This window comes from Phytophthora sojae, assembly GCF_000149755.1.
Source record: "Phytophthora sojae unplaced genomic scaffold PHYSOscaffold_1, whole genome shotgun sequence".
Lineage (NCBI taxonomy): Eukaryota > Oomycota > Peronosporomycetes > Peronosporales > Peronosporaceae > Phytophthora > Phytophthora sojae.
The window spans coordinates 4,868,365-4,885,593 of NW_009258115.1; the positions used below are offsets into that span (position 1 = coordinate 4,868,365).

General features: G+C 55.2%; 8 protein-coding genes across 8 annotated transcripts; 2 read left to right on the forward strand and 6 right to left on the reverse strand.

Moving 5' to 3' along the window:
• Nucleotides 1-42: 42 nt before the first annotated feature.
• Nucleotides 43-711, reverse strand: PHYSODRAFT_416183 (hypothetical protein; the record flags this gene model as incomplete). Its single annotated transcript, XM_009516883.1, has 2 exons — nucleotides 43-219; nucleotides 310-711. Coding segments are annotated over 2 exons (579 nt in total), but the record flags the coding sequence as incomplete, so codon positions are not given.
• A 1,288-nt stretch (nucleotides 712-1,999) lies between these two features.
• On the forward strand, nucleotides 2,000-2,620 carry PHYSODRAFT_321619 (hypothetical protein; the record flags this gene model as incomplete). The annotated part of the gene is made up of 1 exon (XM_009516884.1): nucleotides 2,000-2,620. One exon carries the CDS (start codon nucleotides 2,000-2,002, stop codon nucleotides 2,618-2,620), a length of 621 nt encoding a protein of 206 aa, XP_009515179.1.
• Nucleotides 2,621-3,243: 623 nt separating this feature from the next.
• PHYSODRAFT_476050 (hypothetical protein) lies at nucleotides 3,244-3,573 on the reverse strand (the record flags this gene model as incomplete). The annotated part of the gene is made up of 1 exon (XM_009516885.1): nucleotides 3,244-3,573. A coding segment is annotated over one exon (330 nt), but the record flags the coding sequence as incomplete, so codon positions are not given.
• Nucleotides 3,574-3,780: 207 nt separating this feature from the next.
• On the forward strand, nucleotides 3,781-8,503 carry PHYSODRAFT_321620 (hypothetical protein; the record flags this gene model as incomplete). Its single annotated transcript, XM_009516886.1, has 9 exons — nucleotides 3,781-3,941; nucleotides 3,990-4,626; nucleotides 4,653-4,925; nucleotides 4,990-5,277; nucleotides 5,841-5,960; nucleotides 6,042-6,830; nucleotides 6,954-7,312; nucleotides 7,670-7,898; nucleotides 7,931-8,503. The coding sequence occupies 9 exons, from the start codon at nucleotides 3,781-3,783 to the stop codon at nucleotides 8,501-8,503; spliced, it is 3,429 nt and encodes a 1,142-aa protein (XP_009515181.1).
• Nucleotides 8,504-8,842: 339 nt separating this feature from the next.
• PHYSODRAFT_321621 (hypothetical protein) lies at nucleotides 8,843-9,724 on the reverse strand (the record flags this gene model as incomplete). Its single annotated transcript, XM_009516887.1, has 1 exon — nucleotides 8,843-9,724. One exon carries the CDS (start codon nucleotides 9,722-9,724, stop codon nucleotides 8,843-8,845), a length of 882 nt encoding a protein of 293 aa, XP_009515182.1.
• Nucleotides 9,725-10,018: 294 nt separating this feature from the next.
• On the reverse strand, nucleotides 10,019-11,345 carry PHYSODRAFT_321622 (hypothetical protein; the record flags this gene model as incomplete). Its single annotated transcript, XM_009516888.1, has 4 exons — nucleotides 10,019-10,342; nucleotides 10,409-10,750; nucleotides 10,818-11,087; nucleotides 11,169-11,345. The coding sequence occupies 4 exons, from the start codon at nucleotides 11,343-11,345 to the stop codon at nucleotides 10,019-10,021; spliced, it is 1,113 nt and encodes a 370-aa protein (XP_009515183.1).
• A 96-nt stretch (nucleotides 11,346-11,441) lies between these two features.
• PHYSODRAFT_247651 (hypothetical protein) lies at nucleotides 11,442-14,707 on the reverse strand (the record flags this gene model as incomplete). The annotated part of the gene is made up of 6 exons (XM_009516889.1): nucleotides 11,442-12,209; nucleotides 12,280-12,975; nucleotides 13,197-13,312; nucleotides 13,414-13,588; nucleotides 13,675-14,019; nucleotides 14,093-14,707. The coding sequence occupies 6 exons, from the start codon at nucleotides 14,705-14,707 to the stop codon at nucleotides 11,442-11,444; spliced, it is 2,715 nt and encodes a 904-aa protein (XP_009515184.1).
• Nucleotides 14,708-14,987: 280 nt separating this feature from the next.
• Nucleotides 14,988-16,426, reverse strand: PHYSODRAFT_247591 (hypothetical protein; the record flags this gene model as incomplete). The annotated part of the gene is made up of 3 exons (XM_009516890.1): nucleotides 14,988-15,848; nucleotides 15,913-16,310; nucleotides 16,402-16,426. 3 exons carry the CDS (start codon nucleotides 16,424-16,426, stop codon nucleotides 14,988-14,990), a joined length of 1,284 nt encoding a protein of 427 aa, XP_009515185.1.
• Nucleotides 16,427-17,229: the final 803 nt, after the last annotated feature.

The window sequence follows — 17,229 nt, forward strand, 5'->3', positions numbered from 1 at the left end:
GTGGTGTTCGTCCGAATGACACGCGGTTTTAATCTTTTTTCTGTCACTATGAGTCATCACCACATCATTCAAGCCGTTTGCTACGAAAACCGCACCCAACTCTTGATACGCGTTATCCAAGTGACGGAAGAGGCCGTGGAACTCGCCCAAATGTCCACGCACGTCCAGCGCACTTGATTTCAAGCTATTCCCTTCCGTGAAGAACAAACACTCCGAATTCTGAATCAGTCACAGTGCCACGAGACCAGAACACGTCAGTCCTCGTTATCTTAGTACATGCAAATGTCCGTTCTTCATCAGAAAACTTACCAATTGACTCGCTTGCTTCTGCAGCAACGCACGCAAGTTGTCCGCCACCTTCTGCTGGTGCTCAATCACCATCTTCAGACGGATTTTCTCGCACTCCGCCTTCTTCCTGCGGCATCGCTGGCTGTCGGCAATGTTCACCCACACAGTCGACATCGTGGGCGCGTTCACAGCGACAATAGCCTCGGCACTTGGCACATGACGGGTCTGGTTGTGCAGCTCTGCTGGTGGAGCAGCTCTCGTCTTCGTTCTACGCGTGGAGCCTTCTCCCTTCTGCTTCTTGAGCACTTCCAGGTCGATCTGAAGCTTCTCTAGCTGCTCTCGGAGGTAGGCGATTTCGATGCGGCGGTTGTTGCGCACGTTGTTAGAGTTGCCGTAGACGCCGGCAGCCCGCAACATCTTCTTCTCTCGTTAACCCGTTCTCTTCTCTTGGTTGTATCTTTATCCAGCCCTTGAACGAGAATCGACGACTGATAGCTGCCAATTGATGCCACGGACACCGGGGAGTAAACTATCGCGTCTGAACGTGCAGGGGGCGCGGTCTTCGGCAAAGGTGAATCAAGTGAACCCGATAAAGCCGGTATGTCAGCTTCACAGAGCCCAAAGTTATCCAAGTAGGACAGTGCGGCCTCGACAACTCTTTCGTCGTTGTCTCCCAGGAAAAGATCCATGACTGCAGTCGAGTGTCCTAGGCGGAGAATCTGCAAATGAACTGGAGCTTGGCTAGGATATCCCAAGTGCAATTTACAGTTGTTTGGCTACAGGGATCTCACCATAAATGTACTAATCGCTACTCGCGTCGCATGAGACTAGACTTGGTATGACACCACCATGCGTTTACACCTAGTATTTCTTTAAATACTCTAGACGTGATATTTTATGTATATATAATAACACATAATACCGTATGCCGTCGACTAGCAAAGCTGAGCCTAGCGACAGCATAGTGTGGCAACGCGAAAACGTAATACATTACATAATACCGTACTGTAGACATGGTATGGCGACCGCTTCAGATGTGATAGAGGGAATTCCCTCCGTACAGTATTAGTACGGAGTCTGTACGGTGCCGCCAAAAGATTACGCGGACATTTTGATGGCGTTGCCGTGGTGTACATGTACAAGGCAAGTATGAACTTCAAGTGAACAGCTATCGTGTGTAGTTCTTTTTACTTTGCTTTAAAAAGAAATAAAATATAATAAACTCACCAGCAGAACCATGCCTTGACGTCTGAGCACCTTGCGGGACTTTATCCATCAACGGTATGGTCAGGTGAACCTCTAGCAGAATTTAGTGGCTTCGCTACCGATATCTTAAACCAAGCACGGCAGTATTTTTGCTTTAGCTTACTCGCTGTTTTCTTTTACTTTTATTGGAGCGATTCTGATTCAAGAATCGCTGAGAATCAAGTAGCTGGGTCACGTTTGTTTGAGTGTGTATATAGTCTATCTCCTTCTACAGATATGCTTTTGTATTACCGTCGACACCGCATGAATTTGCATATCGCGACGTAAATAAATGCATCAGCCGACAACAATGATGCAAAGCGCCAGCGACGCAAATAAATGCATGAACCCACCGCATGTTTATAACCAAAGCGATTTGTGGCTCGGAGAGGGTTACCCTCTCGCACCTCACAACACAAACCGTCACCAGCAGCAGATTCACCTATCCTCCCCTCCTAAACCAAACATGAGCACGAGAGGCCGCCCGCGTGAGCTTCCTTCTCAGCTACCGCGACTGAACCCGAGTATCGCGCTTGATCCTGCTCTAGAAGGTATCAATCTCCGCTCCCGTGGCGCTATCTTGGAGGACTCGTGGCGTCAGCGACGGCAAGCCAAACAGACCGACCGGGCGCGAACACTTGCACGTCAGCGAGGCAGACGTCAGATTGAGGAGCTTGCTTTGACATACCAGTGTGCGAAGGCGGCAGGGGTAACGGACGAGAGTAAAGCTATGCTGAAGCGCTGTCTCGCGGAGGTGGTGCTGCAAGTTACTGAGCATGACGTTAGCCAGTTTTACTTCCACGTGGAGCACTTTATGCGGTATGTAGTTGATCGAACGCCAGTGTTCACGCAGCCAAACTACGAGAACAGTCATGGTGGTGACGAGCTTGGATTGTGTCCAATTCTGCCGGACAAAGTAGAGGCGTTGCTGGTGAGCTATCTACCGGACGAGTTTGGCCAATTTACACCAGAGCAGCACCGTCAACTTGAGGAGGCCTTCGGAGTTCAGCGATTGACCATGCAAGCTATAGAGGCTCTCGTGAACGGTGGGCAACCATCGGACGTAGAGCAGTCTGTAGCTCTTTAACGTCAATGAAGTCGTTTCCTTACTGTGCAAACTTTGCTTTTTGACCTTCGCTAACAACACCACGAGTTCCCTGGTTGTCTGTTTGTGTCGGCTTGTCTCAGCCACGCCCGAATTGATGCATTGACACGTCCAAATAACTTGCATCATTGTTGTCGGCTGATGCATTTATTTACGTCGCGATATGCAAATTCATGCGGTGTCGACGGTAATAAATATTATAGTGAGCGAAGACATATTTCAGCTGAAAATGACCACACGCCAGGTTGTTCTCATTATTGCAACCATTTTTCTGGTTGCCGAGCAGAAACACACAAAAAATTAAATACCTACAAAACATACTTCGAAGTACTCTAAATTTTATCGGGTTAAACGTCGGAGCTCCTGTAGTCGAGACAAAACATGGAAATCAGTCCAGCTTCTCACTAAAGTTAGCCCCTGCTAGCAGCTCATGAACCACAATTCTTTGCGTCGGTTGGTTTTTTAAAACCAAGCTGTATTACATGTTCTGGCAATTGGTCAATGTTTGGACAATTGCTTCAATGTAGCTGCTGTAGAAGCACAATAATGCAGAATTCCAAAACGTTTTTAGACTCACTAAACAAATTTCTCTCCGCCACCAATCCTTAAAATGCAGGATGAAGAGTGTTATCCATCAACGCGTTCTCGATGCATTCCTGGTGGTCTTGCTTCTTGGCTACTAAACTTACGACCAGGAAATTCGTAAGTGCGCGAACGGCATCAGATCCCAGCTTCGCCTCCGTCTCTTCGTCAAACGAAATGAGCGAGCAGCACTGCAGCTGGGAAACCGGTGTTGACGCAGGCGACCGTTTTGTCACCGCATAGGTCCGTACTTGGTACCGTAGTCCACAGAACATCTTGTGCTTGACTTCAGCTGGAGTTACGCTTCTCACAGCGACCACCACATCTCGGCTGGGCTCGACGTATCGTCGAACGGTGTATTCCCGGGGCGAAGCCAAGGGAATTATGTTTTCTACATAAAATAGAAGTACCGATATACTGGTACATCCACCGGTTACGCCTTGCCTGTTAAGGTCTCTGGGACCACTCGTCGCGAGCTCTCCCTCCGTCACTTCGCTTCTAGAAGAACAAGCATCAAGCCAATCAAGAAAGAGGGGGTATCTACTCCATCAAGCTGCACCATGATCACCCGTGGAGCTCCTGAGTCCGCCAGCGCGTCTGCCTCGCCTTCATCCCGTGCCCCCGCGGTACCTTCGGATAGCGAGGCACCTGCTGCCACCGCTGTCGTCGTCGACGTGACCGGCGGGGAAGAGCCCTGGACGGCGACCTCCGCGAGGCGCACGTCTGACCCTCCCCCGCTGCGATCGAGCAAGTGAGCGTCTGCGCGTAGCGCGCCTGACACAGCGGCAGCTGAGGCCCGTAAGGGCAAGAAGAAGGTGGCTAAGCGGCTGACTGCCGGCACCGCAACTTCAGCTGCGAAGCCCCCGACGCGCGACACAGCGCACGAGTCCGACAGCGAGCTGGAGGAGAAGGCTGCGCCTCCCCCGGCGAAGAAGACGAAGAAGACAGCTGCGCCAAGCGCTCCGGTCACCGCGGAAGCCAAGCGTCCGGCCGGTCACCGCTCTGACCAAGGGTTCGACCTGACAACCTTCATGGCCTCGTTCCAGCCCGGGCGCGGTGGTGCGACTGACGATCCCTCACAAGCTGAGCGCGGTGCACCCACGACAAGGCCCGGCCCTGATGTGGCCTCGGAGCTGCACGCACTCCGCGACGAGGTGGCGCGCCTACGCGGGCTCCTCGGAGCCCATGGCCCACCTGCTCGAGACTGTACATGCCTTGGTGCCACGACGGATCCCAACACCAGAGGCGAGCTGCCACCGGCGGAGCTACGTCAGCTGACGACAGCGAGCTTCCCCGAGGGCGCCAAGAAGGCCAAGGGAGACTACAACCCGCCGCAGGCACACCTGCTAGCAGCGAGCCGCATGTTTCGTGCCTTCGGGACGGAGACAGCGGAAGGCTCGGCTCGCGTGGACTTACGGTCATGCACTTCAAGGAATCGAGCGAGATGGAGACACTCGAGGACGGATCTACCAACGTCAACTACTCGAGCGACTTCAGCGCTACGGCCGCTCTCCCGACGGCATCCATCCGCTGTACGACCTACGAAGACATCCTGGATGCCATACACGGTCTGAGCGCCCTCGGTCAAGAGGTGTGGTACGACCACATGCGAAAGTTGACGTCTCGGCTTCGCGCCTTCGTCGCGAAGAACAAGTCCGCGGACCCTACCAATACTCCGGCTCGCGTCCGCCTTACACTGCTCTACGTGCGCGGGCACCGCGCTGGGCGCGGGGCCACATGCAAGCCGACGATGGAGCGGCTTCTGCGAGGCGCTTCGCTCGATCGACTACCAGTCTCCGGCGTGGACGATGGCACTCCTAAGTACTCTGACCCAAGCCAGCGAAGGCGACCGCCGTCAGGGCCAAGCCCGTGGACGGCGCGACAACGAAGGGCGTCGCGAAGGCAGCCGGCGCCCCGCGATCCCAGATGCCATCCGCCGTCTAATCCCGATGAATCGCCGCGGTCAAGAACCCTGCCTGCTCAACGTCGCTGGTCTCCCGTGCTCTGGCGGCATACGTGAGCGCTGCGGCAACCCGCGGCGTGTCCATAACTGGTCGGTCGCGCGAGCGGGAAATTTTCCGCGATAGCAGCCGTTTTGCCCCTCGCTCAGCGCCTCCGGACACCGAATTTTCAGACGGCGCTACGCATCACCCAGTCGCATCCAGCGCTGGCTCTGAAGTAGACGCAGTAACGCCCTCGCAGACTACGGCTATACAGCCACTTCAGACCTTACGGTCCGGGTCGACTATACAGTCACCTTCGGCTATACAGCCCGTGCTCGCTATACCGCCGGCACAGACATTAACGCAACCCAAACAACTGGGTCAGCTGACGCGAATTTCATTGCTTTCTGCGTATGAATGTAATATTAACCCACTTGCGTACACATGTACTACCAGCCCAATGGCTACATCCTCGGGAAGCCGGTCAGAGCCTACCGTGCCACCAGCCCAGGTGCCGCCCGTTGCTGCGACGCGCGCATCTCCAAGTGCCACGCCCAGGCGACATCTGCGACCCGTTGATAGCAGTGTAGTTGCCATGAGGATGCACACAAATGCGGACGTGCGGCGCGGTCTAACTCATCGGGCGCGTAGGACCACACTGGCCACAACAATGGCAGAAGCTGGCGTATAGCTACCGCGTGATACCTACCCCAAGTCTCGCGGATCTGGTGCTGCAGAAGAATTCCTGCTCGACGTACCTCTGCAGCACGCGCTTTCGGAATATGTCCGCCGGACGGGTGTTTCGTTACCAGCATTTGTAGAGCTGTTCAGAAGACTATCGCCCAAACAAGAATCTAGTCCCCGCAGTGCTCGACGAGATCGTCATCAGTCCCTTCGGGGTAGTCGACAAGGGCGGCGAAGATTCGAGTGTTTCCGGTCGTACGATTCACGACCTCTCGTATCCGGAAGGCACCTCCATTAACGACTGCACAGACCAAGAGAGCATCACAAGACCCGACTACGCTCACTGCGATGCCGTCGCTACCGAGATAACCCGTGCAAAGCAGCTCCAACCCGGTGTCGAAGTCAAGCTAATGGCCGGAGACGTAGCATCGGCCTTCCGCAACATCAGCATCCACAGCAAGACTGTCTTCCTCTTCGCTGGGCTGATCGAGGAGGAGAACGTACTGGTGATCGAGCTATCCGCGCCGTTTGGATGGACTGGCTCCCCAGGTTTTTACGAGGTCGTCGCTGGCACCATATCTTACGTTCACGGCAATCACACCAACGCCGCGTACCCGAATGGCTTCTTCAATTATCACTGGGTGAACGACCACATCAATGTCGCGGTGGACGTTGGGTCCTCGTGTGACGACGCCGACCGGTCGCTTCGGTTCGCTATGGTTGCCGTGCTAGGCGCTGACGCTATCAACGACAAGAAGTTTACGAGTTGGAACACCCGCCAACGCGTGCTCGGTCTGGAATTTGACTCCGTCGCCGAGAGCGTTTCCATGCCACCAGAAAAAGTGGAGAAAGCCCGTCGAATTGTCGCCGCGGCCTACATCGCGTCACATCTCAACCGTAAGGCGTACAGGTCACTCATGGGGAGCCTTCGTCATGTGGCTACATGTATCCGCGCTGCCCAGCCCTTTCTCCAGCGACTCCGAGTACGAGAAAGCCAACTCCATCGCTTCCAGCGCGTTTCCATCACGGACGACATGAGGCAGGATCTACTGTGGTGGTGGCAGATTTTACATACTCCCCATCTCAATGGCGTTTCGTTGGAGTAGTTCAACGCACTCCCTCCGCCTGACACGGTGGTCGAGATGGACGCTTCTGATTTTGGTCTATGCGCCTTGGATGTGTCATCTAGCTCAGCGTTAACCTACGCGTTCTCGCCGGACGAGCTGGATCATATTCACGCGTTCAAGTCTGGCGTCGCTAACGGGTTCGACATCAACTTCCGAAAACTGCTGTCGTGCGCATTCGCGGTTCACGCCTGGGGACAACGATGGTCTATCCTCGCAGGGCAAGACGGCCGACCTCACCATGTGCACTTCCGGATTGACAACACTTCCGCCGTCGCCTGGCAGAACAAAATGGCATCACGGAACCCCCGCGCTCAGCTTATCATTCGGCTCCTTAGCTGGTAAGAGGCATCATATCATCTCCGGTTTTCAGCGTCCCACGTCGCCGGATCCGACAATACTCGCGCAGACACCGGCTCCCGCTTACCAGCTAATTCGTCTTACGCAGAGCTGTTTGCTTCACTAACTCCGGGCTGGTCGCAGATTACTCCGACTGTGGACATACAAGGGCTGGCCAAGATCTGGCAGCGTATCTCCGAGCTCACTCCGTTGCAGACTCCACGTTTGATCAATACCGTCGATCTCTAAGCAAGTGGACGGCTTGGTCTACCCGCCGGGGAATTCCTACATGGCTCTCCGGCGTTCCGCTTCAGGAGAAAGTACAACACATCTCCGACTTCGTGCTCCACGGTTTCCAGTACGGCTTCGGTTCGGGTGGCCCCATCCGCAGTGAGTCTATCATGGGCGTTCTTCAAGGCGTTCGGCTACGAATTCCCGCTTACACACCCGCACATTCGCATGCTGCTCAAAGGGATCGGCCGCCTGGACGTCGCCCGTCAACGCAAGGCGCCAGTGTCTCGGGACCTACTGGAAGCGTGCTTCCACAGACTCGCATTCGACGATCCCTTTGACCAAGCCCTCTGGGGGGTGCTGTGCTTGGTGTTCTTCTTCCCTCTGAGGCGTTCCGAAATCGCGGCGATCAGCAGTCGCTCTTTCAAGTGGTTTGCGCTTCGAGCCCAAGATTCGTCGTTCTCGACTCGACGGGCAATCCGACGCTCTCGCCGCAGCTTGCCCAAACCGTGTGCCTGCGCCTGATCGGGTCGAAGACGAACCAAGGTGGCGCGCCGACGACAAGAATGCTCTCACGGTCTGGACATCCATTTCTCTGCCCAGTGTTTGGCGCGCTCATCCTTCTTCAAGCACGAAAGAGTCTCCCCGTCAGTATCCCAGCGGCGGTGTACCTGTCTTGGAGAGGGATCCCGGCATGCGTTTCGTCTGCGGACGTCGCCGACGCGATCAAGCATGCAGCCTCGTCCACTGGGAAGGACCCATGGCAATTCAGCTGCCACTCCCTCCGCTCCGGCGGCGCGACGCATATGTATCGCTGCGGCATAGACGCACTGACTATCCAGTTCCATGGGCGTTGGATCTCTGATGCATTCAAGTCATACACCAGGCTCTGCGAGGAGTCCATCACTACGCTGGCGGCGGACATGGTGACCGGTACTACGGGGGATTCGACTCTGCATTAGTGCGGCACACTTGCACGACCATTAGGGGGCACCGCTCTCCTCGACCCTTTTTCGGGTTGAGCTGATGGTCACAGCATAAGCCGCACAATAATGTAATTTCGTTTGCCCCCGTAAGATTGTGGAAAGACCTGTTTAATGTTCGCATCGGTGCGGGAGCTGTTTGAGTGAATCTCCTTCGTAAAGTCCTCCAGAATCGTGTCCGCCACATTGACGCCCTGGCCATTTTCCAAAATAAATTAAAAGCATACATTCGTTAGGTTGTTCACCCCCGAAGTATTTGCCCCCACCCCGCCTACCTTTGCTGTTTTTGAGTACACGACACCGTTGCCCATGTGCTTCTCACCTCCTCTGATTCCATGTAGCTTCTGCCGCGTCCTTCAGCTTGAAAGGCAGCACCTTGTTGAAGAACAGCTCCACGTACTTGCCGCGCACCCTATTCCGAACTCGGACTTCACTTCGCGTGACCACCATGTCGCTTAAACCGTTTGACGCAAACACAGCGTTCACCTCTCGATAAGCACTGTCCAAGTGATAGAAGAGGTCTTGAAACTCGCCCAGGTCCCCACTGAGGTCCAACGTGTGATGTATCGGGTTCTCAGCGTCCTCAAGGAAGGCGCACTCCGCACCCAGCAGACTCGCTCGTTTCTGGATCAAGGCGCGCAGGTTGTCCGCCACCTTCTGCTGGTGCGCAATCATCATCTTCAGGCGAATACTTTCGCACTCGGTCTTCTCCCTGCGGCTGCGTTGACTGTCTGCGATATTCTCCCACACCGTCGACATCGTCGGGTCAGCGACAGTCTCTGCACTCGTCCGCTTATGATGCGAGGCCAAAGGAACAACTTGCGTAACTGTGTTCGTGGCACCTTTCTGGCTCTTAAGCACCTCGAGATCAATCTGCAGCTTCTCCAGTTGCTCTCGAAGGTGGGCGATCTCGATCCGGCGGTTGCGACGGACTTTCTTCGAGTTGCCGTAGACGCCAACAGCTCGCAGCATCTTCCTCCTATCGGGGATGTTCCACTCCCTTTTCTTCACTGCATCACTTCCATCTTTCTCGACAACGTCCAACGAGCTATCGCTGGTCGATACAGAGATTGGGGAATATGTCACCGGATCTGGTGCCCTGTCGGACGGTGTCGCCGGAGCCTCCGGTCCAAAGGTATCCAAGAAGGACAGTGCGGCCTCCACGACGCTGCCATCGCCTTCTTCCAACAAAAACGCCATAGCTGTATTCATCCTGCGAGGGATATTTTCCAATGAGACGGTGAGCACAGTAGTTGCTTTGAGAGGTTGAGATGAGTGCAGTGATTAGCCTCTTCACCTCCTGCGAATAGTCGTCTGGATGATTAGTATTTGCCCAAAGTGTCAGCTTGCGCACCACCACCATGACAGCGATTTGCCACTTGATTAGAACATCATCTCCCGACGCAACGCTTGATCGACCAAGGCGCTTTCGATCCGGTCTTGGTGGCCCTGCGTTTTCATTGCCGAGTTCACGATCAAGAAGTTGGTGAGGGTTCAGATGGTATCCGGGCCGTACAGCGCTTCAGCCTCCTGGTCGAACGTGATGAGCGAGCAGCATTTGAGTTGGGACAGTTCTCGCTCTGGCGTTGACGCTGGAGACCGGATTATCTTCGCGTAGCCGCGGAGGTGATAGGTGAGTCCTCGCAGAATTTTGTGCCTGATCTCAGCAGGCGATACTTGAGCAACCCAGATCACGAGATCGTGGTCCGCTTCTACGTAGCGCCGCACGACCTGCTTCACCTTCACGTCTGCACGCGAGTTGTTGGAGTGCATTTCTTTCGTAAAGGCCTCGATTACAGTGTACGCCACGCCAAGATCCTGCACGCAAATGATCAAGCGTTAGAAATTGCCCAGGGGGGATGAAGTTGCGTTCATGCGGACTACCTTTGCAGCTTTTTCATACAGACTGCCATTGCCCATGTGCTTCTCGGATCCTTTGAAGTGGTTCCACGCAGCTTCGGCCGTGTCGCTCAGCTTGAAAGGCAGCACCTTGTTGGAAAAGGCCTCGAGATATTTGCCCTCGTCTCCTTCGCGAATGTGAACGTCGCTCGGCGTGATCACCATCTTGTCCAGGCCGTTGGATGCGAATACGATGTCTACCTCGCGATGAGCAGCTTCAACCTGTCGGAACAGCCCTTGGAAATCGCCGATATCTCCGCAGAAGTCCACAACATGCACGATCTGCTGCTTCGGAGTGACATCCGCAAAAGACGAACACTCACTTGTCTGCAGCGTAAAACAACAACAGATCAATCCCCTACGTAGCTACATTCTATGAAGTAAATGCCCGTACCAACTGCCGTGCTCGCTTCTGGAGCGTGCTACTCAAACTGTCTGCCACCTTCTGCTGGCGCGCTGCGACTATCTTCAAGCGCACATTCTCACGCTCAGCCTCCTCCCGCCGCTGCCGCTGCTTCCTCGCCACCACCTGCCACAAACTCGGCACCTGTGGCAATGAGCTCGCCGCTATTTGTGGCTGCAGAGCCCGCGCTCGAGGCTTCTTGCTCTGTAAGTTCCGCAGGTCGATCTGCAGCTTCTCCATTTCCTCTCGGAGGTAGGCGATCTATCGCCTCCTCTCGTTCCGAGCGCGGTTGGGGTCGTTGTAAACGCCCGCCTTGCGCAGGATTCTCTTCATGGCGTTTACCACCGCACGTCGCGTCAATTCGCCGGCTTTCGCGTCCACCTGTCGTACTGTTGATAGCGTTTGAGGTGGCGCGACGTCCGTCCGGGAAGTCGATGCATCAAGCTCAAACTTATCGACGAAGGACAGGGCCGCCTCGAGGACGCGGCCGTCGTCTTCGTCGTCCAGGAGGAACGCCATGCGTGCAGTTTTGTCGGCAGTCGTCGCGACGTGCGCAATGCCCAATGAGCGCCCCAGCTCAGCGAATGCGCTCAAGTGATTGGCTCAGCAACGAGGCTAGTGCTGATGCTGGTGGCGCAGTGCTTGGTCGATGAGCCGGTTCTCGATGCCGCTTTGGTGGACGCGCATGTTCTGCGCCGTGTTGACGACGAGGAAGTTGGTGAGCGCTCGCATGTTGTCGGGCTTCATGTCCTGGTCTAGCGAGATGAGGTAGCAGAACTGCAGTTGGGACAGCTCTTGGGCTGCGGTTGAGGCGGTCGACCGCTTGGTGAGCGCGTAGCCCCGCAGGTGATACGTCAAGCCCTTGAGCATCTTGTGCTTGATCTCCGTTGGCGCCACGCTCGCCACCCAGATCACGACGTCGCGGTCCGGTTCCACGAAGCGCCGCACTACCTGCTTCATCTTGACGTCGGCTCGAGAGCTGTTGGAGAACACCTCCTTGGTGAACTCTTCGATGATCGTGTACGGCTCGTCCAGATCCCTCTTGGCCTTGGCGTACAGACTCCCGTTGCCCATGTGCTTGTCGGTCCCCTTGAAATGGTCCCACGCAGCCTCGGCCGCGTCCTGGAGCTTGAAAGGGAGAACTTTGTTTGAGAACACCTCGAGGTACCTGCCACCGACACCTTGGCGGATGTGGACGTCGCTCGGGGTGATCACCATGCTCGATAGACCGTTCGCTGCGAACACGGCGTCGATATCGTGATACGCTGCGTCGAGGTGACGGAAGAGGCCTTGGAAGGAGCTGACGTCTCCGTGGTAGTCGAGTACGTGAACGATTTGGTGCCTTGGACAGTTAAGACTCGAGAAGCACGAACAATCGCTCTCCTACCAAGCAACACACAGGAAGTTAGTCCAACAGCTCTGGATACTATGAAGCGGGGCGGAGAGTTTGTACCAGTTGACTAGCGCGCTTCTGCAGTAAGCTGGACAATGTGTTCGCAACCCTCCGCTGGCGCTCCATGACCAGTTTCAAGCGGATGTTCTCACGTTCTGCTTCCTTGCGGCGGCGTTGCTGGCGGTCTGCGATCTCCTGCCACACGCTGGATATCGGCGATGTCGAGTTCGTTGTCAATATCAATGCGTTCGCTGGCGGATGATTCGATCTCGGCGCATCTACATGTAGTCGTCCGTCCTGGTGAGTTTGAAAGGTCTTCAAGTCGATCTGTAGCTTGTCGATTCGATCGCGGAGGTAGGCGATCTCCAGCTTGCGCTCGTTGCGAACGCGGTTCGAATCTCCATAGATGCCAGCTTTGCGCAGCAGCTTCTTCCTCGCGTTCCTCGCAACAATCTTCTCTCTCCGCGTCATCCCGCTCGTGTCCAAGCTAAGGATCGACGGCACAGAGCTCGAAGCAGTCGGCTTCGTCGCATGGCCACTATTGCGTCTGCGCAATTTCACAGTATCGATCGCGTTAGGAGCATAACTGGGTTCTGGAGCCGTCGTCACCGAGTCTGCCTGGGTCTGCATTTGCTGCGCAGGTGCCTTAGACGCGGAGACACTTGCAGAAGGCCCACGCTCGGGCTCGGGTTCATCGAACGAGAACTCGTCGATGAAGGACATGGTCGCCTCCAACACTTTGTCGTCGTCGTCTGCCTGCAGGAGCGCCATGCTGTCTCTAAATCCTCCCCCCGACGTTTTCAATGGAGGCAAGGGGAGGAGCCGCGAGTTGTCGGCGACAAAGGCATGTTCCCTTCGGAGACACGAAGGTGAAGATGATGTGATACTGAAGCAGGATTTGCTCGGTTCAACTCAACTCGAAGCAGAAAAGGAATGACGTTCGTCTACTGCATGTGCTCCCATAAAGCTCGATCTACCAGCGCGCCTTCGATGCGATCCTGGTGATTGCGAATGTTCTGCACTGTGTTGCCGATCAAGAAGTTGGTGAGCACGCGCGCATTGGCAGGGTCGAATCTTGTGCCAGGCTCTTGGTCTAGAGAGATCAGATAGCAAAACTGGAGCTGCGATAGCTCACGCTCGACGCTGGCGAACGCTTTGTAAGAGCGTATCCTCGGAGGTGGTAGGCCAACCCACGGAGCATTTTGTGCTTGATCTCCGTCGGCGACACGTGCGACATCCAAATCACAACGTCCCGGTCGGGCTCGACGTAGCGCCGCATCACTTGCTTCACCTTGATATCGGCTCGGGAATTGTTGGAATACAGCTCCTTCGTGAAGTCCTCGATGATCGTGTAGGGCTCGTCGAGGTTCTGTTGGCTCACAGCAACGATCCAAATACGTTAGCGCAAAACAAATTCCGCTTTGGTACCAATGACGTCGCCACAGTCTCTCCTACCTTTGCCGCCTTAGCGTACACGTTGCCATTACTTGCGTGCTTTTTGATCCCCTTGAAGTGGTCCCAGGCTGCTTCCGTGGTGTCGCTCAGCTTAAACGGCAGGATTTTGTTTGCGAAGAGCTCGAGATATTTGCCGCCGACGCCTTCGCGGATATGAACATCACTTGGTGAAATGACCACGTCAGCCAGACCGTTATCCGCGAAAATTGCGTCAACCTCTCGATACGCGGCTTCGTTTAGCCGGAATAGCGCTTCAAAGTCGGCAATGTCGCCACGAAAGTCCAGCACGTGGACAACGGGAGGTTTCGGGGCGCTCACGTCCATGAAGGATGAGCACTCGGTCGTCTACAGCGCGAAGTTGAAATGAAAAGATTGTTAGTAGATCGTCACGCTTACAGGAGTGATGTCGAAGTCTTACCAATTGCCTTGCTCGTTTCTCCATCAAGCTGCGGAGATTACCCGCTATCTTCTGCTGTCGATCCAGGATGAGCTTCAGTCGAACGTTTTCCAGCTCAGAGCCTTCTCGACGCTTCCTCTGGCTGTCCGCGATAGCTTGCCACATACTCGGAATCTGAATTATCGAGATTGCTGCCGAGCTCTTCGGTGTTGCAGCCTTCCCCTTCGACCGATCTTTCTGGCCCTCTAAGGTTTGCAGGTCAATCTGCAGCTTCTCTATCTGCTCCTTGAGATGAGTGATCTCCACTCTGCGAGCGTTCCGTGCTCGGTTCGGGTCTCCGTAGACTCCAGTCTTGCGCAGCAGCTTCTTGCGTTCATTGATCCGCTTGCGATTAGTCGCTGCGTCCCCGTTTGCTTCCAGCAGCAACGGAGTCTTGCACCGAGGGGCACGCGCATTCAGCACCGACCTCGAAAATGTACCTCCAGAGACCGCCGTCTCATCCGTAAGCAAGTCTGTGGATCCTATCACCGCCACCTGCGTAGCTGACAGGCCTTCGTCGCTCGAGAACTCGTCGATGAAGGACAGCGCCGCTTTGAGAGTTTCGTCATCGTCGGGGACGAGCGCCTTGCCTGCCATGGCCTGGTTCCTACGCGATCTTGGACGAAATCCAGATGGCCAAATGTGTGAGTCATGTCACGGCGATTTGACGGGCTCAAGGCCAAGTTGAGGGAGGACACCGGTACCAGGGTGAACGTTGCTGCCGCAAGAATGCGCCGATTCGAAACCAGCACATAAACTGAAGCTGAAGCGTGTGAGCTCTTCAGATATATATATATATGTATATATATATATATATTATATGCTCGCACTCTACAGTACTTGATGGACATCAAAACGCTACAGTACCAGTCTCAGACTAGCAAGCTGGTTGCGCGCGCTGATTCAGAGCTTGCCCCACCAGCAGATTCTCGATGAGCTCCTGGTCAGCCTTGATATTGCCGGCTGTGTTGCCTAGCACAAAGTTGCTGAGAGCGCGCATGTAGGCGGGATCGTACGTCTGGACTTTGTCGTCCAGCGACGCCAGCGTGCACAGCTGCAAGAGCGACAAGTCGTGGTCCTTCGTGGCGGCGGCAGCACACTTGATCAGCGCGTAGCACCGGTAGTTGAAGGTGAGCCCAGCCAGCAGCTTGTGTGCAATCGAGACAGGAGAGACGCTGGCTACGAGGATGACGATCTCACGGTTAGCTTCCACGTAGCGCCGCACGATCTGCTTCACGCGCACATCGGCACGCGCAGTGTTTGCGAACAGTTCCTTAGCGTAGTCCTCGATGATCGTGTACGGCGTATCAAGACTCTGCTCGCAGCACAAGTACAGCGTCAGACCACGGTTCTTCCCAGCTAAGTCCTGGTTCCTATCTCGCCTCACCTTAGCAGCTTTGTCGTACAAATTCCCATTACCGCCGTGCTTCTTCATGCCCTTGAAGTGGTCCCACGTCGCCTCTGCAGTGTCTCGCACGTTGAACGGCATCGCCTTGTTGGCGAACACTTCCAGGTGCATCCCCTTGACTCCCTTGCTCGACCGCAATTGCACGCCATGGTGACTCGACTCGGTCGTGCTCAACCTGTTCGCAGCGAACACCGCATCCACCTCACGGCGAGCTTTCTCCAGCTCTCCTAACAGCCCTCTGAAGTCGTTGATGTCGGCTCGGAAGTTCAGCGTCCGTCCGGTGAAACACCTTCCCATCATGGGGCTCGGCAAGGCTGAGAACTCGGCCATCTACACAAAGAATCGTTTGAGAATCACTATGTCCCTCCTTCGAAGCAAAGGTATAAACACCGACCTGCTGCTTGATCCGCGCCTGCACGAGCGTCTCCAGCGCCTCGGCCAGCTTGTGCTGTCGCTCCATAATGAGCCTGAGCCGGACGTTCTCCTTCTTGGCCTTGTCCCTCTGCTCTCTCTGTCGACTCGCCACTTCCTTCCACGCGCTCGACACCTCTGCATTAACCTGCTTCGTCACCAGCGCTCGCTGCTGCCTGTTCTCCTCCTGCCGCCTGTGCCTCTGCGGGTGCTGCGCCTGCAGCGTCTTGAGCTCCAGCTGCAGCTGCTCCACCTTGCGTTGGAGGTACGTCATCTCGAGCTTCCGCTCCTTGCGGGCGCGGTTGGGGTCGTCGTACAGTCCCGCCTTGCGCAGCAGCCGCTTCTTGGCGTTGGCGCGAAGGCGCGCGCGGCGTCCTCGTCCTGCAGAAACGCCATGATAAATAGGATTGCCCTTGACCTGGACGTCTCTCTTCCCTTTCTGAGGCTCGTCACCAGTCTGCACCGCTCACACCAGCTGATGATTGCAGGAAACTCATTGCTGTCCCACCAGCGCTGGTTATTGCATGGCTTAACCACCCTCTTAAGAAATAATGTACCACTTTAGTGGCACACTAGCCACTGAAGACCTACAGAGTTTGTATTTTATAGTCATAGCGGCATCTAGAAGATAGTACGAGTCTCTACATTGTGATTGTCCGGCTTTTTCTGGGGGTCGTCAACTTCGTCGAGAGAAGTTGACTCGCCCGAGGTCCACTTCCTACTTCTCAAGAAGATTGATGCACTTAATGCACTTCTAACGTTGCAGTTGGGAAGCGTTCAAAAGCGCTGTACAGTACCATCGGCTTGATTTGGTGTACAAGCAGGGCCACTTGATACCTTCGAGTCAGTGATGCAAGGTCTGATCCATCAGCACGTTCTCGATGAGCACGAGGTTCTAGATGATCGTGACGACGAAGATCTCCACGAGCACCAACATGACTTTCAGTACGCGACAGCCACGCGGTCACGCCCGTGTACTCCAGGACATCGGCCTGCGGCACCAGCGCGACGGAAAATAGCAACATGATGGACGCGATGGCTACCATGAGAGTCATCAGCAGTAAGCACAGCATCTTGGGCCACAGTCGCGGATACATGCACGGCATCGTGAGCCACAGTGGCGGATGCATGGCGAAGTAGGTTAGGCCCTGTACGACGTAGATGGACAGCGCCTCTGAGGAAAAAAAGAGGGCGTAGTAGATGCCTGCAGAGCTAGTCTTCCTAGCTGTCTTTGTCGGTGTGGTTGTAAGTTGGACTGGTTCGAACTGCAATGCAATGTGTCGATTGAATCGCAAAACGT